The 24,101-nt window shown below is 29.7% G+C and overlaps 8 protein-coding genes across 8 annotated transcripts; 4 read left to right on the top strand and 4 right to left on the bottom strand.

The window, feature by feature from the left end:
* Positions 1-4,619: 4,619 nt before the first annotated feature.
* Positions 4,620-5,663, top strand: GO595_007505 (Thioredoxin family protein; the record flags this gene model as incomplete). The annotated part of the gene is made up of 1 exon (XM_067920977.1): positions 4,620-5,663. One exon carries the CDS (start codon positions 4,620-4,622, stop codon positions 5,661-5,663), a length of 1,044 nt encoding a protein of 347 aa, XP_067772415.1.
* A 441-nt stretch (positions 5,664-6,104) lies between these two features.
* Positions 6,105-7,472, bottom strand: GO595_007504 (uncharacterized protein; the record flags this gene model as incomplete). Its single annotated transcript, XM_067920976.1, has 1 exon — positions 6,105-7,472. One exon carries the CDS (start codon positions 7,470-7,472, stop codon positions 6,105-6,107), a length of 1,368 nt encoding a protein of 455 aa, XP_067772414.1.
* An 890-nt stretch (positions 7,473-8,362) lies between these two features.
* GO595_007503 (uncharacterized protein) lies at positions 8,363-9,076 on the bottom strand (the record flags this gene model as incomplete). The annotated part of the gene is made up of 1 exon (XM_067920975.1): positions 8,363-9,076. The coding sequence occupies one exon, from the start codon at positions 9,074-9,076 to the stop codon at positions 8,363-8,365; it is 714 nt and encodes a 237-aa protein (XP_067772413.1).
* A 951-nt stretch (positions 9,077-10,027) lies between these two features.
* On the top strand, positions 10,028-11,524 carry GO595_007502 (Adaptin N terminal region family protein; the record flags this gene model as incomplete). The annotated part of the gene is made up of 1 exon (XM_067920974.1): positions 10,028-11,524. The coding sequence occupies one exon, from the start codon at positions 10,028-10,030 to the stop codon at positions 11,522-11,524; it is 1,497 nt and encodes a 498-aa protein (XP_067772412.1).
* A 241-nt stretch (positions 11,525-11,765) lies between these two features.
* On the bottom strand, positions 11,766-12,320 carry GO595_007501 (nitroreductase family protein; the record flags this gene model as incomplete). Its single annotated transcript, XM_067920973.1, has 1 exon — positions 11,766-12,320. The coding sequence occupies one exon, from the start codon at positions 12,318-12,320 to the stop codon at positions 11,766-11,768; it is 555 nt and encodes a 184-aa protein (XP_067772411.1).
* A 667-nt stretch (positions 12,321-12,987) lies between these two features.
* Positions 12,988-14,004, bottom strand: GO595_007500 (nudC domain-containing protein 1; the record flags this gene model as incomplete). Its single annotated transcript, XM_067920971.1, has 1 exon — positions 12,988-14,004. One exon carries the CDS (start codon positions 14,002-14,004, stop codon positions 12,988-12,990), a length of 1,017 nt encoding a protein of 338 aa, XP_067772410.1.
* A 2,088-nt stretch (positions 14,005-16,092) lies between these two features.
* On the top strand, positions 16,093-17,127 carry GO595_007499 (Ser/Thr protein phosphatase; the record flags this gene model as incomplete). The annotated part of the gene is made up of 1 exon (XM_067920970.1): positions 16,093-17,127. One exon carries the CDS (start codon positions 16,093-16,095, stop codon positions 17,125-17,127), a length of 1,035 nt encoding a protein of 344 aa, XP_067772409.1.
* A 390-nt stretch (positions 17,128-17,517) lies between these two features.
* Positions 17,518-18,579, top strand: GO595_007498 (XYPPX repeat family protein; the record flags this gene model as incomplete). The annotated part of the gene is made up of 1 exon (XM_067920969.1): positions 17,518-18,579. The coding sequence occupies one exon, from the start codon at positions 17,518-17,520 to the stop codon at positions 18,577-18,579; it is 1,062 nt and encodes a 353-aa protein (XP_067772408.1).
* Positions 18,580-24,101: the final 5,522 nt, after the last annotated feature.

Genomic DNA, 24,101 nt, shown 5'->3' with positions numbered 1-24,101 from the left:
ATATTATAATATCAAATGATTACCTTAACGACGAAGATTGTATTTATGGAATTAGACACATTTTCCAATTAGTTGACTTAAATATGCTGTTCCAAAGCTCCATGTTTGATGACTTTTATAGATATTTGCAAGATACATTGTTAAGTGTTTCGAATAGAGATTTCGTTTTGCCATGGCAATCACTTATAGATGAAATTTCATCTTCAATGAAATTAGAAAATGAATAATACATTATTAATGGATTAATTAATTTATATATAATAAATTACATTACATTCGTAAAGCATTTAATTTTTCGAAATAAACTGATAAAATTTTAAAATATAAATATCTCATGATTAACAATAATAACTTCCACGAAAACGTATTACTATAAAGCAAGTATATATTGCATCATGAATATAGATATCAAGGATAAAATTTCGAAAAAAAATTTCGAGGTGAAAATCTTTCAAATCGATTTATGTAATAATGATTACAGAACTTTGTAACTATTAAAAACTAAATAATATAAACACATTTCCGCACACATTCAAACTGAGTACTATAAAATTATATCAATTATTTTTTGATAATTATATTTTATTGAAAGAATATTTTGCGTTTAAAAGAACTCCACTTCAGATCTCACACTAAAAATTGTATGTCAAATTTCACTAGAAAATTATTGATAAAATTTCTTCAAAATAATATCAATGAATATATGCTTCTTTATGTTTTATAAATATAAATATCTAAGAAAAATTCGAATATTTTTATATAAAAATTATCGAATTAATGAAAAAATTTGAAAAATGAAAAAAATAAACGCTAATTTTTTTGATATTCTAAATTTTTGATTTTTAATTCGAATATATTTTCAAATAGGCATTTGTCTGAAGTTGTGCGGAAATTACTTTTAGTTTAAAATTATTTAATGCATTTAGAGAAAAATTAGAAATATTGATGTTTTTTTCTCACTTCACCAGATAACCTCAGAAAATTGTATACTCCTTAACGTATGAATTTTTTACAATAGGAGTAGACCCTTAATAGACAATTAGTTTACAATAAAAGTGCAGAGAAATATTGTACATTTTCGTACTGAATAAATAATATGAAAAACATCCGAAGCATCTTGCATAATTTTAATATAAGTGATTTTGTCTTTTTAATGGAAATATTTAAAAATCAATACATATAGAACTAAATTTTGAGGAACCATTGAGCTACTATAAATATTTTTATTTGGTGTTTATATCATTTCCTTCTTTTTCATGAAGTAATTTAACTATTTCTGTGTAACCTTTTTCAGAAGCATACATAAGTGCTGTTTTAAATTTTTGTAATAATTTCCAAATATTATTTCGAAATATTAAATTATTAAAATAAATATCAAATAAAACAAATAAATATCTTTAGCATTAATATCAATTCCTTCTTGTTCAAGAAGTAATTTAACTATTTCTGTATGACCTTTTACAGATGCTAAAATAAGTGCTGTTTTAAATAATTTCAATAATTTCCAAATATTATTTTGAAATATAAAATTATTAAAATAAATATCAAATAAAACAAATAAATATCTTTAGCATTAATATCAATTCCTTCCTGTTCAAGAAGTAATTTAACTATTTCTGTATGACCATTTTCAGATGCCAAAATAAGTGCTGTATTAAATAATTTAAATAATTTTCAAATATTATTTTGTTATCCAAAATTATTAAAATAAATATCAAATAAAACAAATAAATATCTTTAGCATTAATATCAATTCCTTCTTGTTCAAGAAGTAATTTAACTATTTCTGTATGACCATAAAAAGATGCTTTTATAAGTGCTGTTTTAAATTTTTGTAATAATTTCCAAATATTATTTTGAAATATTAAATTATTAAAATAAATCCAAAATAAAAGAAATAAATATCTTTAGCATTAATATCAATTCCTTCCTGTTCAAGAAGTAATTTAACTATTTCAATGTTTCTATTTTCATATGCTTTTATAAGTGCTGTTTCAAATAATTTAAATAAATTCCAAATATTATTTCGAAATATTAAATTTTTAAAACAAATTTTAAATAAAAGAAATAAATACCTTTAACATTAATATCAATTCCTTCTTGTTCAAGAAGTAATTTAACGATTTCTGTATGACCATATTCAGATGCTATCATAAGTGTTGTTTTAAATAATTTAAATAATTTCCAAATATTATTTTGAAATATTCCAAAATTATTAAAATAAATATAAAATAAAACAAATAAATATCTTTAATATTAATATCAATTCCTTCCTGTTCAAGAAGTAATTTAACTATTTCTGTATGACCATTTTTTGATGCAAACATAAGTGCTGTCCAAAATTATTTAAATTAACATCAAATTAAACAAACAAATATTTTTAGCATTAATATCAATTCCTTTTTGTTCAAGAAGTAGTTTAACTATTTCTGTATGACCATTTAAAGATGCAAAAATAAGTGCTGTATTCAATAATTTAAATAATTTCCAAATATTATTTGAAAATAAGGAAATACTTGAGCAAATATTATTTTTCGCATTAATATCAATTCCTTTTTGTTCAAGAAGTAATTTGACCATTTCTACGTGACCATATGCTGATGCCAAAATAAGTGCTGTATTAAATATTTTAAAATATTTCCAAATATTATTTTAAAATCGCAAATTATTACAATATACAATAAATAAAAGTATTTAATAGTTTTAGCATTAATATCAATTATTTTTTGATTTAAAATATACTCTACAAGTTCAATATTTCCTGATTCTGAAAAATAAGTCAAAATTTCATCAAATATTTGGTTTTCATCAATAAAAGGTTTAACAATAAATAAATTCCCTATTTTTGCAAATTCATATAAGTATGAAATAGACAATTTCAAATTTTTCTCAAACAAAAACAAAAAAAGTTCATAATTATAATATGTTATACAATTCTTTAGCATCAAAGTTAAATCTTCAGTTTTGTATATTTGATTTTCATATAGATAATGGAATACATCATTTCGATGAAATTGAACTGTAACATCAAATGTATTTCCAAATGATGAATGATTTTGTTCACATAAATGAATGATTTCAAGATTTCCACCTGCAACTGCATATTTACACGTTTGACTTACTTTAGCATTATTAAGTAATAAAAATTTAAAACATTTTACTGATCCAAAAAATGCTGCATAATCAATTAATGAAACTTCTTCTTTATTAATAAATGTACATCTTTCATATGGCGATGGTTTAATAATTTGATTATAATCAAATTCTTCATTTGCCGCTATTTCTTGAAGATTTTCAACTTCATCATTTCGGATTATTTTTGAGATTTCATTTGGATTTACTCCTTCTTTAATTAATTGTTTATGAAGTTCCCAATTATTCTTTGATAGTTCTTCATAATGTTCAATAAAATATTTTGAAAACGGTAAATTAGAATTGATATTTTTTATATCTATTTCTTTTAAATAATGTATAAAGTTTAATGATTTTTTACATACATAATGTATAATTTTTGGATTAATATATTTTTTTTCAATAAATTTTTCTAGAAGATAAAATGATTCTTGAGTATTCTTTTTAAGAATTGTTGTTATAAAAATATCAATAAGCTTATGTTTATTTTTATTAGTTTTTTCTTCTTTCTTTTGAATTTTTTTCATAAAGTGGTAATAAATATTGAATTCTTTCTTTTGTGAAACAAATGATATATAAATTAATTGACTAATAACTAGATTAAAAGAATAAGGAAAATTATTTTCATATAAACCCATAACTAAATTTGATGACGATGATATGTTTTCTTGGTTCAAATCAAAAATAATGGTTTCGATCGTTTGCAATTTGTTAAAACATTCTTGAATTCCATTCGGTATTTTCAAAGTGGCAATGGCTTTATTAGGTGTATTTAAATTTGATTTCTTTTGGCTTGATTTTTTTGTGGAATTAGAGCTTTGTTGACCCCCCAAAGTAGATTTAAAATAAAGTTATCAAATTTCCATCGATATCATTCAAAGTATTTTCGATATATTATTGTTTTTATTTAGTATTAAAAATTCATATAAATATATTATACAATATACTAGAAGATATATTGATTTCATGATGGGGTATTTTTGTTCTTATTTAGATTTTGGCATTTTTATATATTTTGAAGATCAGAGTCAAAAATGTTGATTGACTCAGGATGAACCTTTTGTTTATTCATTCGAAATATAAATTTTGCCTATGTACAAAAAGCTTGTAATGCGACATGTCTGTTGAATCGTTCTATTGAACAGTGCAAATTAGGACGGAAATTTGATTATACTTTTACAAAAATGATGCATTAAACAAGTAAAAACTTCACTTAGAAAATCTTTGTTCTGCTAAGCAATAATAAATCAAATAGAATTACGTAAATATCATGATACAATGTTTCTTTCTCAATAAATATTTTATTTAATCAACAATGAAGTGATTACTTTAAGGAAAGAATTCATCACATAAAATATTCCTTTCTTTTATGTAATTAAAATTTAACCAAAATTTTGTTTTCTCCAAATTTGTATATTTTACAAAACGATGGTTTTCGAGTGAAAATATTTGGCCGGAACAAAACCGCCAAAACCTCCCCGCAAAAAATGTTTTGTTTCTTGGTCCAATTCATTTTAGCAGAGTATGTGGAAATCACATCTAAAAACATTGACCAAATAATTGGAGGAAATCGTCCTGCTATGGTTAAGTTTTACAGTACTCAATGTGGACATTGTAGAGCGATGGCAGAAGATTTTGCTGAAGCAGCAAATGCCTACAACGACGTTGTTTTTGGAGGCGTTAATTGCTTAGAAGAAAAAAAGATTTGTAAAAAGTTCAAAATTGAAGGATATCCAACAATCATGCTCTATAAAGCAAAAGAAAAAACCGGAATTGAATTTGAAGGATCTCGTACTGTTGAATCATTTTGCAACTTTGTCGAAAACTACACAAATATCAAAGCCAAACTTCCACCTCAATATCTCATAGATTTAAATCCACTCAATTTTGACAATGTTACTGCTAGTCACAAATGTGTTTTCAACACATTCTTTGCACCATGGTGTGGTCATTGCAAGCATTTTCTTCCACAAGCCAAGATTGCTGCAAATGCTTTCCAAGCAGATCCACAAATTGTTGTATCTAGATTAGATTGTGAGAAGTATAAAGACATCTGTAGCAAGTACGGCGTTGACGGGTTCCCAACCATCAAACTCTTCAAGGAAGGAGAAACGATCGACTACAGCGGATCAAGAACCGCCGAATCGGTTGTGAACTTCATCAACGATAACTGCGGAACAGAGCGCGACGTTAACGGTCTCCTCAATGATGCAGCAGGACTTATCAAAGACGCAGCACCAATTGTTGCAGAGTTCTTAACAGCAGAAGACAAATCTCCTCTCGTCGAAAAGATGAAGGCTGTCTCTGGCGCTGAATTCTATGTTAAGGTTATGGAGAGATATATTGCAAAGGGTCAAGAACAAATCAAGAAAGATATCGAAACAATGAGCAAAATCCTTGAATCAAGAAAAGGATCATTTGCTTCTCTTGATGGAATGAAGAAGCGTCTCAATGTATTCGAACAATTTATTCCGATGGAGAAACCTGAACAAACAAAAGAAGAAGAACAATCAACAAAATCGGAACTCTAAACAAACAAATTCCAAAGAATATTTTCTTCAACATAATAAAGAACACATAAGAACGTTTCATTTTTTAAAAAAATATATTAATAGCAGTCAAGATGCTTATTCGTCGCCTATTGGGTAATTAGCTATAATTATAGCAAATTGTGGAAATGCTGATGATAATAATATAAATCCAAATATCGAAAAATTAATTGTTTTGCTTTTCACATCTAAATAATCTTTTGGTTTATGATAAAATTCAAACAATATCACTTAAATCAGAGATTTAATCAATTTTCAACTTACAACTTAAAGTACTTTTGCATTTCAGCGAATTTTGAAATTAACGTACAATTTTCGGCCGTTTATTTATCCGATCACTGACAAGAAAATAGATCCAGCGCTACCCTTGAAGAGAAATCACAAACACAATGAAAGCAGATTCTACTGAGTTCAGTTACTAATTTATTCAGATACAGCGGTATCAAAAAGAGAGAACATTGCTTCGACCAAGAAAAGAGGAGGAAGACTACCGACCTTTTCAGCTCTCTTTTCTATTTCCTTTCTATTTTCTCTGATGAATTCTCTGATTTCATTAATTGCATCTTTTATATCAACATTTCTATTCTCGTCTATATCTTCCATAACTTCGTCCTCGTCCACTTCTGATATTTTTTGCAAAAACAATGCCATTTTTGGAATATGTTTTTCGAATATCGGATTCAGGAATTGTCGATCGCCAACTCTTGTATAGTTCATTTCCAATGTCGACAATGACATAATCACTTTAGAAAACGCAATTGACCTTCTAAAGCTATTTTGGTCAATGGTCCCATTTACCATATTATTTTCGGGAGATGAAAAACTTGGAACAATGAACCTAAGCAAAAAGACTCCAATCAGTGCGCGATGATTTAAGTTTTCGTCACCAAATTTGGTCTCGCATAACATTCGAAGATATCTGAGAAATTGAAGAATTGATTTGGGAATATAAGAAATACTGGAATCCATGACACGCCAGAAAATGTCGAGGAGTTCCTCGATGATTTGAATGTCTTCTTCTTTCGGATGGTCAAAATCAAATAATGGGCGTTTTGATACTTCTGTTTTAACAACATTAATTCCGTTCTCAATAAACTTCTTGAGCTTTAGTTTGAAGAAGTCAGTGATAAGTTGAGTGAAAACTGTGTTTTGTCGAAAGATTTCTGTTGGTGTAGATGCAAAAAATGAGATTTCGAAGTATGCAATCATTTTGAAAAGAATGAAAATGCTATTGTTTTTGGAGTATATGTCGCAAAGGCTACGAGCGAGTTCTTTTGATTTTGGTGATTCAAGAATACATTGGAAAAACGGAATAATGAAGGTCATATCATGAGTAAGAATCATCTTTTGGTAAGCGTCGATAAACTCTGGTGTTAATTGAACGTTAGATGGTATTGAAGAAAATGATGAACAGATATATTGAACCACGTTATTACGTGAAGAAACGGATTTCGAGGTGTAGTCAGACCACATCTCATACTTATTAGTATTGAATGTGTCTATTATAAGGTTATCCTTATAAACAAAAGAAATTGTGTAACTTCCGCTATCGTTTTGGAGACCGTTAAAATAACACAACGACGAAATTTGCGATTTGAGCGTGCTGAGGTAGATGTTATCGGATGAGAAATATGCAACATACATTTCGCCATCAGGATCATTAAATGAGTCAATGAGTGGGAAATGATTGTTACACCGCATGTTAACTGGAATTAACATTTCAATGATTTTTTTCCATAATGCTTTGGAGTTTTCTTCACTGGTATATATGTCTGTGCTCCTGAAAAGCATACGGAAATGATAGATAATATGCTTTAAAAGAAAAAGATTTTCAGGATTAAGAGTGGTTTCAAGTTGATTGATTGAAATCCATGAGTGAGTTGAAGCAAGTGAGTGAAGAGACGTAGGAATTAAAAGTTGAAAATATGGGGAAACAATTTGTAGTAAAGAATTGAAAGTTGATGATTGTGTACTGTCTAAATAAAGGGGACGTCCTAAGTCAAGATGGAGCTTGTACATGCTCTTCAGTAAAAGTGGTATCTTTGAAAATGGTGGATTCATTGAGATGAATGGCGAACCTTTTGACATTTCAGGAATTTCAATTTCTGGGATTGTATAAACCTCAGTATGGCTAGCAAATGTTAATTTTACTAGATTGCGAAATAAAGAAGGAAGACGCGTTTTCGACATCCTTTCTCACTCTTTAAATTTTTTGATTTTACTTCACTTTGCACACAATGAAAAATTTCTGAGGAGCCCGTTTAGTTCAAATGAGGCTATTTTTAATCAATTCAATTTTGAATGACGTAGATTTAGCAGGTCAGGTTCAAACAAAAGCAATTTCATTTTATATTTGACTAATTCAGAATTTTTTTCGACCAATATTTATTATTCGATGCAAACAGCATGAATATTAACCATTCTAATTAGTTTTGAAGGATTACATGTCAATTGTAAAAATATACTGCTTGAAAATGTAATGGTTATAATGTTTAGCTTGATACCTCAAATAGATTTTTACGCATGATTAAACACATTACCAAATATTCTTAATGAAAAACAACTTTCTTCTCTACCAAAAATTGAGAGAGAATGTAAACATATCAAATTTCAGAAAAGAACGATTAACTTTTGATTTAATTTTTTAATAAGACAGAGTGAGGCCAAAGAACAACTCGGAATTACTTCTGCTCATTGTTCCATTTCAATTGGGTAATGACATTTTCATCAGCACATCTCTTGAAACCCGCTTTGTGTGTCATTAAACGAACACGATCAAAATCAATATCATTATGTTGGATATCTTTCCAATCGCCAACTGTTTTACTCGAGATCTCTTGGAACCCATGTGAAGGAAAGTTGCCCTGACTGTGGAACAATCCACCATCAACTGCTGTAATTCCAAGAAGTCTTCCAAAAATGTACTTATCAACTTTGAATACAGTATCATTAATCCACTTCACACCAACAAAAGGCCAAAGCTCCGGCTTCTTATCAACCAATGTTAGCGCATTATATAATTTATGTGGAAATCTACAATTTGAATTATTTTTCTTATGAAAGTAGTTGTTAACGAGATTACCAAATGTTTCTGTGTTTGAATTCCAAAATCCAGAAGGAACAAATCCCATTTCAGTCGGAGAGATTATAATTGATGAATCTTGAAGAGTTTTTGTGTAATTTTCATTTGATTCGGGAAAATCACCATCAAGGGCAGGTGGAAGAATTTTTGCCTTTGGAACTGATATTGATTGTTTTTGTTTTCTCTTGGTTTTTGTTGTAAGAATTCTTGGAATAATTTGGAATTTCGGGTTTATTTGTGGGTTCATCATTAATTGTGGACATTGATCATATGCTTGTTGTGATTCTTCAATCGGTGGTGGTAGATTGGACATCAAAAAGTTGCCACTTTTTGATAAGCTATATCAAAAAGTTCAATTTTTATAATTTTTAGAAAAAATTCAATCTGAGATTTACATTACTGTGGAGGTCACTTTTAACCGATGTATAAAATAAACGTTTTTAATCAGTTTTATTATGAAATCATAGAATCGAAATGATTCAACAATTTTAGAATGTCTAGAAATTGCATGTGTAAGAGCTATATGAAATAGTTTGCGTAAGTTCCAAAAAAAGAATTTAAATTTAAGGCGAGTATACACTATTTTAAAACAAGTGAAAAAATATTAATTTCTTTAAAATTAATTTCTTTTTGTTCAAGTAGTAATTTACATGTATGTGTATTTATACGGATGAATTTCTTCAATTGTATAATAATTTGCAACAAAATGTGATTTCTTTTCTTTGATAAAATCCGGTTGAATAAGTTAATGTTCAATCATTTTTAATAGTAATTAATTTGATTAAAGTGATATATCTTTAAAACATAAAATATAAATGTGTTTTTTGTGTGTTAATTTAGTTCTAACCTATTATGCATACTAAATCACAACGACACTACTTAGATGACTTGTATTTATTTATATTAACTAATGGAGGTTGATTTTTTTTTTGATTTTAACGACTTCAAAAATATAAAAATATCTTATCTTTTGCATGATATTAGATTAACAAAAAAATTTAAGCGCGTTTAAGTTTGTTTTAATAAAACTTTTCATTGTTTAGAAAGTATTCAAATCAAATTAAATCCAACAACAAACATTAATGAAATGACTGTAAAACGTGAAGCTGCCATACAATTTTTACTTTTAATCCCAAAGTTAGTTGTTCCTGTGATCCATAAATATATTTTCATTCACATCATTACATCTTTTGATCATGTTAACGGTCTCAAATTCAGTTTGACAGAGGCACTGAATTTTCAATGTAACCGTCATCAATCAGGGATGTCAAGCAAAAACGACGAAGTATTAAAGCAATTCTTTTCTAATATTAAAGAATGTCTTCAATCTCGGGACGACCTCTCAATCCATGCATCTCTTAAACTATTATGTGGATTACTTTCACGTGGTTTTTCTCTTACAGAGTTTGTCCCATTAATTGCTCAACATGTTGTCAATGACAATGATGAAGTTGAAACCCTATCACAGATGCTAATGGTTCAACTTCCTGATGATGATAAAAGTTCACGTCTCCAAGCAGTCAATTCACTTATTCAAGCATCCACATCACCTAAAGAAAGTCGTCGAATTCGCGCCGTCAAAACCTTATCAAGTTTTGACAATCCCGAACTTGTAGACATTATTAGTTCGCTTTTATCAAATTCATTAAATGATGATTCTCCATATGTCAAGAAAGCAGCCATTGTCGGCTTTGCCAAGCTTGCCACGTACAAGCCCAGCCTTAAACCCTCAGTCGAAAAAGGCATCCACAATGCACTTGAGAGCGGAGATCCTTTAGTAATTTCGGGGGCGATCTATGCCTGCGAGATCATAGGCAGTAATTCCATCATCAAAGACAACAACGAACGAATATGGCCAATTTTATTAGCACTAGATCCATGGTCTCAAAGTCGGTCATTACGAAATTTGTTAGGCACTGAACAACTCGCGTACAAATCGATTCTCACCATATTATTGCACTCACAGAACCCCGCAGTTGTCTTTGAGGCCACGAAATACTTCGAAGATAGCGAACCCGAGTTAATCATTCCATCGTTAATTCGCTTAATATACTCAACGAATGTTATCTCGATTCATTCGTTTGTTATCCTCGAAAAGATCTCAAAGAAACATCCTCAACTTCTAACTTCGTACATGGCGCATTTCTCGCCGCCACAAAAGTCCGAAGCGACGTCGCATATGTCGGTCCAAATCCTCGGTAACATTGGCGTAGAATGCGCGCACATACTAAAGAAGTGGGCGTTGTTCTATAACAATCAATTTGCGGTACATTTCCTTGGTAAGTTGGGTCATAAGGAAAGTTTGATCGAGTTGTTAAAGTCTGCGAATGAAGAAATCGCCGAAATCGCTGCGTTCTATGCTGCTAAGATCGTCGATAAGTCATTTCTGGCACAGTTACTCGAGCTGCCGAAGATAAAAGCAGCTGTTGTCTCTGTGTTCACGGATTCTTGTAAGGATAACATTATGATATCCGAGGAAATGCTAAAGAGAATCGACAAGAACTATAACGATGTTGGAAGAGAAGTCAAAAATGAGGCAGCGCTGTTGGCAGTGAGATTGGCCGACTGTAACAAGAGCGACGACGCAGCGAAGTTCTTGTCGAGATGCGAGGCTGATAAGAACCCGGACGTGGTGAAGAGAGCGAAGGTGCTGAAGATTATGTTGATGTCTTCCAAAACGCAAATCAAAAACGCCATTTGGACATCAAGAGACCCGCCGCCTCCGGCTACGCCAGTGATATATATACCAGAGTTAGATTGAAGGACGAAATTAATAAATAAATTTATGTTGTGATGTAAAAATCTTTGACATCAAATTCTATCGAATATAATCGTACTCCAAAGTGTGAACTCTTTGATGCGTTTCCACGATAAATTACAAAGATATTATTTTGTTTGTGTCAAGAATATAGCAGTAGACTCAATAATGAAAAATGTATTAAGCATGAGAGCTTATGAATCTGCAGTGATGTTTGATTTTGAAAATTAAGATCTTTTGGGGTTTACTCAATGTAAGTCGCCTTGCAAAGCTGATCCTTGGGAGGAACTTTGGACCTGTCTTTAGACTTTCCAATGCAAATTGCCATTGTTAATTTTCCTTCTCCAATGCCGAAATATTGTTCAACACCCTTCTTATCACCTGCTAAGAAGCAGCCAAGGCATAAACTATCCAAATTGAATGCTCGAGCTGATGACATGATTGACATGCACATAATTCCAGCATCAATCTTTTGGAATTGCTCTTGTGCGCGCTCGTTGCTAACCATGATAATCAAGCATGAAGCATCGCATGTTACTACATTGGTGCAACCATCTTGTTTTCTTGTATCTAATTTCTTTTGAAAATCTTCGTCCCATGAGTCGTAAAGGATCTTTGATGCCTCGTCTATCTTTTTGCGATCTGTAATAACAAGTAAATCAATTCCTTGAAGATTACAACCAGTTGGTGATTGAAGTGCAAGGTCAATTATCTTCTTAACCTCTTCCTTCGGAATTACGTAGTTTGGGTCGAAGTTGCGATAGCTCCTTCGCGATTGTAACGCATCGAGAACTTCCATTTTTAAGTGATTATTTGCCAAGAAATTGACAACCGTTAAAAAGTTGTAACTGCATGTTTTGTATTTCTTTTGATCGTTGCTTACAACAAAATAAACCATTCAAAACAAAAGTTCTATTTTTATTTATCTTATAAATACACGATGAAAAACTGTCTACTTTCATACAACCACGAAGAATTGAAAAAAATAAATAATGGTCATTGCACTAGAAGGTATTTACTACCTAAAATGAAGAAGGTTTATCCTTTGACAATTTCATTACATTGGATGTTGTTAAAAACGATAAGTTTTTCAAAAAGGCATTGTGGGTGAAACACAATGATATTATTTCATTTTCATTTATTAAACTTGGGATGGATATATATGCTTTTTTTTGTAGGTTAAAAAAAGCTTCTATGAATGAATTTCTTATCAAGGTATACAGTCTTTACTCACTACATCTATAGATGATTTTTGTGTTAAAATAAATGAGCATATTTTGATTAAGATTTAATTGTCAAAATATTGCTATCTATACAAGTGATGAAAAATTCGCAATATATTTTTCATGCATCATTTTATTAAGTAATGGCTTTCAGTTCATAAGATATTTTCTGTTAAAGGTTATCATAAATGCTAAGTTCCATTTTAATGCATAAAATAACATATTCATACAAAGATTTATAAATTACTTTTTCCTTCGATTTGAAAACTTAAACACTGCAACGCCAAACAATGTTAATGCTGCAACAGTTATACCAATAATCAATGCCTTACTATTCTTTTCTTCATTTTCCGGTACGTTTTCCTTCTCTTCAAGAGGCTCAATACTTGGGTCAATCTTCTCTGCGATGCTCTGCAGCCACTTCGCGTATTTTTCTGATTTATCTGTACCAACTCCGTTATATATTAATTTTGCCATTTCATGTAATGCAATCGGATCATCATTTTTCCCCGAAATTGCCATATCAAAATGTCTTAGTGCTTCAAAAGGACTTTTATTCTGAAACTCAAATTTAGAAAGTGGTGAATAAAGTTGTCCGAGGACTGTATGAGCAGGTCTATATCCTAGTTCAGATGAACGTGTTAGATATCCATAACCTTGGGCACGAGTTTTACTATCATGAACATAAATTAAACCAATGTCATACAATGATAAAGGATCTCGATACTTTTCGCCTGCCACTTTTAGGAGTGAAATTCCATCATCGGGGTGCCCCTCTTCAAACATGATTCCTGAAAGTGTTCGAAGAGCTGGAACGTAACCAAGTGCTGACGAATAATTAAGGTACACAAGCGCTGTATCTTTGTCAATAAATGTTGTTCCGAAACTATCATATAAAACATACAATGTAAATGAAGACTTCGCATCAATGTTGTTGTTAAGGGGATTTCGACACTGAACAAGGGTATGCCAAAAATCCGTGTTTTTTTTCTTTAGGTTGACTTTGAGAATTTGATCTTGATTTGTTACACTTTCAATTGATTCAATTTCATTACTAAGCTTTCCTTCAATTAGTGGGGGATGTTCTTGGTAATGAACTGATATAATTCCGTCATCAATAGAAATTTTTATTTCAGAAGAATTTACGTTTGCAGGAATTTTAATTTCTATAACAATGTTTTCATCATCTTGTTTCATCTCATAGTCATATAAAGAATAGAGTTGTGGAGGAATTGTTCCACTTGTTTCGCCACTTTCCATATGGAAGTTTGAAAAATCACTTTTTTGTAAACCACTTTGTTTTCGCTTTCTGAATTGAAAAGTAATAAACCTTTGAATAAAACGTGATGACTTGTTCATGCGGTTTATCTGTGATATTCTTCTAACAATTGATGAATAGAAACTTTTTAATTTACTTTGATTAGTAACATTTTTATTTATAGTATAAAAAAGGATTTATTTAAAAATTTTATAATAAATATTTTAGAAAAAAAATATCGAATCCTTTTTATACATGGTCATTGATACTTTTTATTCACTCTAATGACAATATTTTTTTTGGTCATTATTTCTCATGAGCATACATACCTGATTACGTGCAGAATTGCTCAGTATTTTTCAGAATAAACAAAGTAAATTGTTTAATATTTTATAAATTTTCCTAATTTTTTTGCTACTAAGCACATTTCATTTATTGGAAAAGTTAGAATATTTTTCTTTTTTCAGAGTCCTTAACCAATATTTTTAAGAACCAAAATTTATTAAGGCTCTATTTTTGCGAAAAATTATATAGTTTTTTATTTAATAAAATTTTTTTCTGAAAAAAAATGATCCAATATTTTTTATTTCATCCATGCGTTATCTCTCATTCACAAGAATTTGATATTAATTTATTTGGCAAAACAATTGTAATATCATCTTTTGGTTTTAAAAAAAATGCATCTTTTTCTTTATATTCCAAATTAATAATACCTTTAAATATAAAATTTTATTTGATTCAAGGGGTCAATGAAGGTTATGTTTCAAGTAATGTCTATCAATATGATCCTCAAGCAAATTTAAGTTTTTTTTGGAATGAAACAATATTATATGAAGGCATTTATACTCTTTTAATCCACAATAAAGAAATTATTCATAGAAGAATGAAAATAATAATTAATTTTAGGAATGGAGATTCTTTTTTAGATGAAAGAGATAAATTCATGCCTTCTTTATATTTAATTTTCTCTATAAGTTATTTTATTTTGTGGGTAATATGGATTATAAATGGTTACATCAATAGTGATTTTAGAATTATATTACATACATTTTTTGCATTTTTAACAATTTTAAAAGCATTTTCATTATATTTCTTCAGAATAATATGGATCCAATTAGATAAACATAATAAAATCAATTATTGGATCAATATTTTGGCATTTTCATCAGAAACAATTTATTATTCACTGCTTCTTATGGCAAATTTACTTGTATCTTCTGGAATCTGCATTTTTAGGACAAGATTATTCTTAAGAGAAAAATTGGAAACATTTATATCATCATTTATATTTGGTTTTTCTATAGCTTTCACATATAAAGTTAATTCATTTTATACAGCATTATTTGCATTGATTTCTTTGTGTTTAAGCATCATATTATACGCAAAAAAAGTTATTATTAACTTAATTATTTCACATTATCTCCGACACCGAATGAAACACGTACCAATTGTTTGTGCTAAAATAAAAATTTCTAGAGAATATGTTTCAAACTCATTCATTATATTATTATTAACAGTTTTTATATCTTCTTTTTGTTCGGGAATTGAACTCCGAGAAGGAATTTCAGTTTTCACACTTGAGTTTGGATTGCTTATGAATTCTGTATTGCAACAGAAGTTTTTCTTGTTTAGAAAGACATATTCAGGAGAAATTAAAGAAAAAAAGCCTCCACTCCATAAAATCATAATGTTAATCGAACCAAATACGAAAAGAATTGCATGCCAAACATATAATCCTATTCATCAAAATATATAAATAACATTTTATATATGTATATATATATATATTTTTTTTTTTTTGAAAATAAAAGAAAAAGACAAGATTCAAATATTATAATCGTTTTAAAAATAATTTTTTTTTTCTGATCAGCATTTATTTATTTGATTGCACTTTAAAATAAATTAAGCTTTAAGGAAGAATATAAAAAGGGACAGAACCAAAATCTTGTGAAGTGACTCAACATTAATATTTCAATAGTCACCACAATCTTAGTCTCTCAAAAGATATATAAACCACATAAAAAAAACGTTGCAAATGTAAAAATTTTTAATGCGGTTTATCTGCGGTTGGAAATCAGTTTGATCTGGTGATGCAAGATAACGAGCTCAAAGATATTGTGTTCCAAATTCTTATGAGCTATTCAAGGAACGAATGTCATTGCTCCTATGTTTTGCAACACCCAAAGATCAAACATATTGTAGATTCTATTACTTCCTTGTTTCGCCAAGAGCCTATAAGGAAATCCCTTTACGGACAGCTTGTTGTTGTAGGCGACATTCATGGCGATATAGGAAGCCTTGTTAGAATATTTCATAAATTCGATTTTCCTCCACAGACTTCATACCTATTTTTAGGTGACTACGTAGATAGAGGAAGTAACTCCATTGAGGTTTTGCTTCTACTTTATGCGTTAAAACTTCTTTTCCCTGATAACATTCATTTATTAAGAGGGAACCATGAATCCTCGCAAACAACAAAAAGCTTTGGATTCTATAGTGACTGTATTTCGTACTTAACTTCAAAATTGTATTATGATTTTCTTGACAGCTTTTCATATATGCCGATATCGGCAATACTCAATGATAAAATCTTCTGTGTCCATGGTGGTATTTCGAAATTACTTCACAAGGTCACAGACATTGATGCTTTAGAAAGACCTTTAACTTTATTTTGTGATGATTTATTTGTTGATCTCCTTTGGAGCGATCCTCTTGAAAGTATCGACTACTTCAAGAAGAGTGATCGTGGTTTAGGGCATTTTTTCGGCCAAATGGCTCTCGATCAATTTCTTGATGATAATAATTTAAGTTTAATTATACGAGCTCATGAGTGTCAAGACAACGGATTCTTATACAGTTTTGAAAAACAGAATTGCCTTACTGTGTTTTCTGCATCAAATTATTGCGGTCTTGAAAATGATTCATCTGTAGCAATTATAGATAATGAATGCGAAGTAAAAATCGTAAGATTAAAATTCAACGAAGAAAAGAATCCAAAAGAGCGCATCATCCTCCCACAATGGATCATTTCAAATTTCTTGCCAACAAAAGAGCCAGTAAACGACTCTATTGTAAACGAGATCCTCACTCCACCAGCGAACTCGCTAGCACCAGTTTTCACCTAAACAAATTCATTTTATATTTCATCTAAATTTAAAAGTGACATTCATTCAGAGACCGTTAAAATACTTTTCATCAAAATAAAGATTACAACATATGTTTTAAATGAATTTGCATCATGAATCCAAAAAAATATCGTAAACACCATTTTCACGAAAAATGAACAATGAATGATGAGGTAAAAAGTGTTACAGGGCGTTCCAACGCTGGAACATTTTGTATGGTAAAGCACGGTTTCTTTCATTTTTATAAAAAGTGATTGCTTTTTCAATACATTGGTAATTTGACAGCGAAAAAAGTAGCCTCGATACGTCTGAAAAAGTAATTTTTTACCTCAATTTTGAATTGGTATTTTAGTTCAAAAAAAGTGAAGCGTGATCTGACACAAAACATCTATGCTTTCAAAGCTATCAGGAAAGGGTAAGAAAGATTCTGGACTCGCTCTCAACGTTCGTGTTGTTTCTGCGAAGGACTTAAAGTCAGGACTCATTGATAAGAGCGACCCATTCGTTCTATTAACTCTTGGCAAGGATAAAAAGAAGACAAAGATCATCAAAAACACAACTTGCCCAATCTGGAACCAAGAGTTCCGTTTTGTTCCTGTTCAAGTTGACCAAGTTCTTCAACTTCAAGTTTTAGATAAAGATGTATTTTCAAGCGATAAACTCGGTAAAGTTAGCATCAAGCTTTCTGAGCTTACTGTTGGCCAAATCCTCGAGAAGAATTACAAGCTTGGTGATTCTAAAGAGGGTGAAATAACACTTGTTCTTCATCTTGCAGATGCTAAGGATACTCCATTCGGCGCATCAGTTAAAGTTGAAACATCTAGCAAATCAGGAAAAGATAAAAGCAGTAGTAGTAGCAGTAGCAGTAGTAGCAGCGATGTTATACCAATTACACTTGGTAGTTATAGCTCAAGCTATTCTACAAGCTTCACTGGATACTCACGTTGCTCCGTAACACTATCAGATATCTCAACAGGTGAAGAAAAGTATGAGATTAAGGTTGTTAAGAAGAAAGTTTACAAACCAAAGCCAAAGGAAGAAAAGCTCAAGGGTGTTATTCTTCAGTGCAACGGCCTTATCAAGTCTGACTCTGATGGAAGTGATACTTATGTTACAATTCAACTCTTCAGCAAATCAATGAATCCAAAGAGCGAAATCATCAAGACAAAGACAATCCATGATACCCAAGATCCTGTTTATGAGCATGAATTTGCATTCGACAAGGTCAAGAAGGGTCAATACTTACAAATCATCGTTTACCAAGATCACAAGATTTTGAAGGACGTTCCAATTGCAGAAGCTCAAGTTCCTTTGAAGCAAATTGAAGAAGGTTCTTCCGAAAAGGAAATCAAATTGGAGAAGCCTCGCAAATTACCTAAGGAACTCAAGGCACTCGTTGGTGATAACTTTGGAACTATCAAACTTAAGTTTGAGCACGAAAGGAAGTTCTAATAAACAAAAGTTGAACCATTTATGAAATATTTTTTGAAATTCATCAGTTGGACAAAAACCGATTATCAGCTATTGAAAAACTCCGACTTTTTGACTACTGTTTGAACATGTTCAAATTCGCTCAAAAGCGATGTAAACTATTAAATCACAACCGAAGATAGGAAATACAAACAATCGGTTTCGAGTTCAAATTTCCCACTTTTAGTATTATATAATATTAACCGTCGGATAAGTTGTGCGCAACAAGCTTGTGACTTCTCAATAAATAACGTAAGAAGATAAGTAGGAAATCTGACTCTCAAATATAACAAACATATGTTAGCTCATTATGACATAATTATTTACAACTTATGTTATAAGTTTCATATGATACACAGAGTTGAAAACAATAAAAAATTGTGATATAAACGATCGAATCTCTTACAAAATTCTAAAAATTTTTTTTTCAAAAAAGTGACGCACAAGATTCGCTGTCACTTTTGATTCCCCAGAAAAAGAAAATATATACACCTACTTGGAATTACTATGGAACTACAAAACTCATCATGGGCTTATCTGATGAAAACCTTGATTTTTCAGTTCAACAAATATTGAAAAAATTTGAATCGAATTATCCATATATGGTAGGTATATAATGCGGTCGGGAATGATCACGAGGTCCCTAGGGGCCCCGCCGGGGGCGGGGCCCCTAGGGACCTCGCTAGGGACCTCGTGATCATTCCCGACCTTTAGTTTTCACTGGGGGGATTGAAGGGGTCTTCGACCCCCGGAGGTGCCCTTCGCTTCGGACCCCTCCGGAGGTCTCAAACCCCTTCAATCCCCCGAGTGTGCTCGCTCCGCTCGCAACAAAAATCAAAATGATTTTTGTGAGCCATACAATTCGTCTGAAAATTTGAATGCGCATTCAATTTTGAGATAACGCGAAACTTTTTGATAGGAAGGATAGCACTTTTAGCACCACTTTTCGCATAAACCTATCAAAAACCTCACATAACCAACACGAATTGTCCCCGGTTATCTTTGGTCGGACATTTATCTTATTCAATTTATCTTTGCCAGGAGGTTAATAGACAAAAAACGACGAATATTTCTTGAATACATGGCAAACTTTATTTTAAATAGTAAATAACTGTTATAAATTATCACTTCATTTTTTCTTCATGTATTCGAATATTTTTTCCATTGCTCAAATTGCAGACAATATCAAAAATAAGGATCTTGATGCTATTGATGTTGCAATATTCTTTGATCCTAAATATAATAAAATGGGAAATTACAACAATTTTATTATCAATCCAATTGGGATGATAATAAAACATAGTAATTTATCCGATTTTTATTTTATTCAAGAAGAAATAATAGAATTCTTTGACAATCCAATACTAATATCAATTCCAATTACTGAAAATAAGAAACCACCTATAAATCAAAATGTTCATTATTTAGAAATAGACTTATTTCCATTGAAATGTAAATTTGGACGATGGTATGCGTCATATATCTATGAGTCATATAATGATGAAATTAATCGTACATTATTAGATAATGTAATCGTTAATAGTCAACATAAAGACAAAACTCATCAATCTGCTTTTGATTTAAAGCAGGATCTTTTCAAGAGTGCCTAAAAAATAAAAAAAAAATGATTTAATTTTTTTATTTATTTTGATTTTATAAAAAACTAGAAAGTGATGAATATATTCTACTATTTTGTCTTTCAATTGGATAATTTGATAATTTTTCAAAATAAATTGAATTACTAATAGTTAGTTTTGGTAACTTTATATACTGGATAGATGGATCTATTAACTCAGTTTCTTTCTCTATCGTTGATGAATTTGATGTCTCATTGTCATAATAAGTCTTGATCACCTTCGTGCTACTAGACATTAATAAAAATGAAAATTTTATTAAATTATAATGAATTTTTGAAACTAAACTATGACAAATGGGACGCAGGCGTTCTTTAAGGACGCCTGGGATTTGGAATAGTTTCAAAACAATATATATATAAATAATATTTTATTATTTCTTTTGTCCAACTAGCGCATTTGCTACACCATCTATAACAGGTGAGAATTTATCTGCTATTTTAATTCCTTTTGCAATAGCACCTGCATGTCCAAATGAATTTTCAATTCCAGGTATTTTACCTACTGTATTTACAACAGGTTTAGCTACTTTATTCCATACATTACCAATAAATCTTCCAACTGGTTTAATAATTTTATTTTTAATCCAAGCACCTGCTTTTTTAAATCCATTTTTAATTTTGTTCCAAAAACCCCAAGTAATAAATAATAATAAAAATAAAATATTAATTCTTTTTTTATTGATAAAATATAGGATGGATCTTGTCATTTGCTTCATTTCCTATATTTTTAAATAATGGAATTATTTTATCACCGGTTTCAAATATTTTATCCACAGGTAACTTTTTAAGAGGATTTATTTTTTTAATGTCTTCTTTATGTTGTTTAGCAAATTCATAACCTTTCACAATATGTGGACTAATTTTTTTAAATCCTTCTTTCATTTTTTTAAGTAAAGGTTATATTTTCTTTATTCCGTTTTTAAATTTGTTCCACAAACCCCACGCCATAAATAATAATAAAAATAAATTCATTGTTTTATTAAATCCTGTAATATTAACTTATTCCTAACTTTTCCTTTTACATCTTTAAATATTATTTTATCATTAGATTTATATGGTAGAATTCTATTTTTATTACCTAAATTTTTTTCATGTTCTAACCATTTTTTCACATTTTTGTTGAATTTTTCTTGTTGTTATTTACTTAATTGAAATTTGCTCAAACCTTTTTTAATTTTATTCCAAAAACCCCAACCCATTTAAAAATTATGAAAAATATTTTTCATTTTTATTAATGTATTATAATAATACGCAATCTAAAAATGAACAAGATGATCAAGGTAATGTCGGAGCTTATTTTGATCGTCTTAAAGATTTAATTGCTAAAAATGATGGTACTCGTTCTTTTATTTTAAGAACTGAAGATTGTCATGATCAAAATGCACCTTTTAATCAATCACAAGAAACTAGATTAAGAATCACTCATGGTGATCATATGGTATCACAAATAACTGAAGGTTTTATTAATTTTAAAATAAGAATAACTGTACAATTATCAAGAGCTATTTCATCTGGTAATTTACAAGATCCTGAGAATTTAGCTAAAATATTTATAGGTTTTAAGAGTTCTAATCAATTATTAGATCAATTACAAATTATGTCTAATAATATTTCTACTGGTTATCAACAAAATGAATGTTGTCGTGAAGGTTATTGTTATTCTACAATTAAACCCTATGCTGAAAAAGAAAACTAGAAAATATACACATTCTTTATATGAAAATGTTTCAGAATATTCTCAATCTGTTTGTGGTACTTATGTTGATTTAAATACAATTGCAGATGGAAATAAACATGATATCGAATTTGAAATGAATCTTCCATTTGAAGATATATTAGCTTTACAAGCATTTGATTTATATCCAAATAGATTAGTTGGTGATATTGAATTAAAGTTTTATGTTAAACAAAATGGTTTAGTTTGGTGTCAAGTAGATCCACGTAAAATTAAAGAAGTTAAAGAATTTTTTAGAAGATTCTTCTATTAATGCTACATTTAATAATTTACCTTTATTTACTCATGGTTTTACTCAAATAGGTAATTCTGCTAATATAACTACTACATTTAAATGTGATACTGAAACTAATCATACTATTGATACTGCAACTGAGAATGTTTCTTTATATTGTACAGGTTTAACTGTACTTTCATGTAAATCTAATATGTTTGGATTTGGAGTTAAAGAAGAAACTTTAAATAAAATAGCTCAAATACTTCAACAACCTGGAGGTTTAGTAATTCCTTCACAACAATTAGATTATAATGCATTTGCTTTAGCTGCTACTGAATCTGGTATACAATCTACTATTAATATGCCTTTATTTAATGTCACAACTATTACAGTTGTATTTCAAAAACATGCTAATGATTATACTTGTTTTGATAATCCTATTTATAATAATGTACAATTAACTATTGCAGGTCAAAATTATCCTGATGAACCTATTTCTACATTAGGTGCAAGATTTTTACAATATCAATTAGTTGCTTCTGATTTAGATGGTGGTATACAATGTACTAAAGAATTCGAAGATTCTTTAACTATGGATAGAAATGCTTCTAATGGTACAAGATATAATAATACATTAAGTGATGCTACTTCTTTTATGCTTAATATATAATGTGAACGTTCGCGTGGTGGTTACGTATTCGACGGCTTATACTCTAACGGTCAAAACATCCCGATACAAATTAAGGGGCAACCTATATATACTCAAGCTAACGATACTTATTATAATGTTGATGATGCTGGAAATCATCCACCTCCCCCTCAATTATTCATTTGTCGTGATACTTATTTCACATTAGATTTACATAATGGATCGAAATATTATGCTAATGGTACTCCTGATGGTTATTGAATAAAAATTATTTAAAATTAGATCTCAATTTTATTTATATTAAAAAAAAAAAAAAAAAATTAGAAGTATTTTTTTTATTTACTCAATTTTAATTGAGTGCTTCTTCAATTTGTTCATACATCGTATGAACCATCTCCGATTTTAAATACGGTTCATGTTTCTTGATCCAATCATAAAGAAGATCAAGACTTCCTGGTACTAAGCATTCCAGGGGTTCTCTAGTGAACTCTCCTGTGCCCCAATGCACCAGGAAAGACACCACCCCATTCTGAATGCGTGGCGCAGAGATGCTTTAAACTGGATATTCCATTTTTAGCTGTGAGGTGATTCTGAATATTCCAATACAGTTAAACTTTTTGATATATTTTTTATTATTTTGAAACAAAACCCTTTCAAATATTAAGTACTTCGGTTAGCAATTAAGAAATATACGATCATAAAATTGAATAACGATTATGTTGTTGTATGAAAGTTTTGATCACAATGACTTTTTGAACTGAATAAAGACTGTACTATCAAATATTTTTTTGTTTAAATAGTTTACTGATCGTATCCCATGATCTCGAAAATTAATTTATATCTTAAGTTAGTACATAACTGTAAAAATTGAATCTATCGTTAATTCAAAAGTGGGAAAATACGATCAAAATCAATTCATTTTTTTAACACTGATCTCCTATCCATAAAAATTACGAAAAATTATTGAGGCATTATTGAGTTAGCATAATTTTGTAAAACATTTAATTTATTTACATAAGCATTATATTTATTAAAATCATCATTAAATATTTGATTTAATAATTCCATTTTAGATATCTGATAAGCTTGATCTAATTGTTCTGGTGTTATATTTTGTAAAGGATTCTTTATAGTAGGATGATATTTTTCATCTATAAATTTATAAATTTGTTTTCTTAATAAATTATGATATTTATTATACACAGTTACAGTTACTGTTATTACATTTTTATTTTTTACAATAGAAAAGGAAGGTTTAATATTTATA

Source organism: Histomonas meleagridis (assembly GCF_020186115.1).
Source record: "Histomonas meleagridis strain 2922-C6/04-10x chromosome Unknown contig_53, whole genome shotgun sequence".
Lineage (NCBI taxonomy): Eukaryota > Parabasalia > Tritrichomonadida > Dientamoebidae > Histomonas > Histomonas meleagridis.
This window is presented reverse-complemented; position numbering and strand designations above follow the sequence as displayed.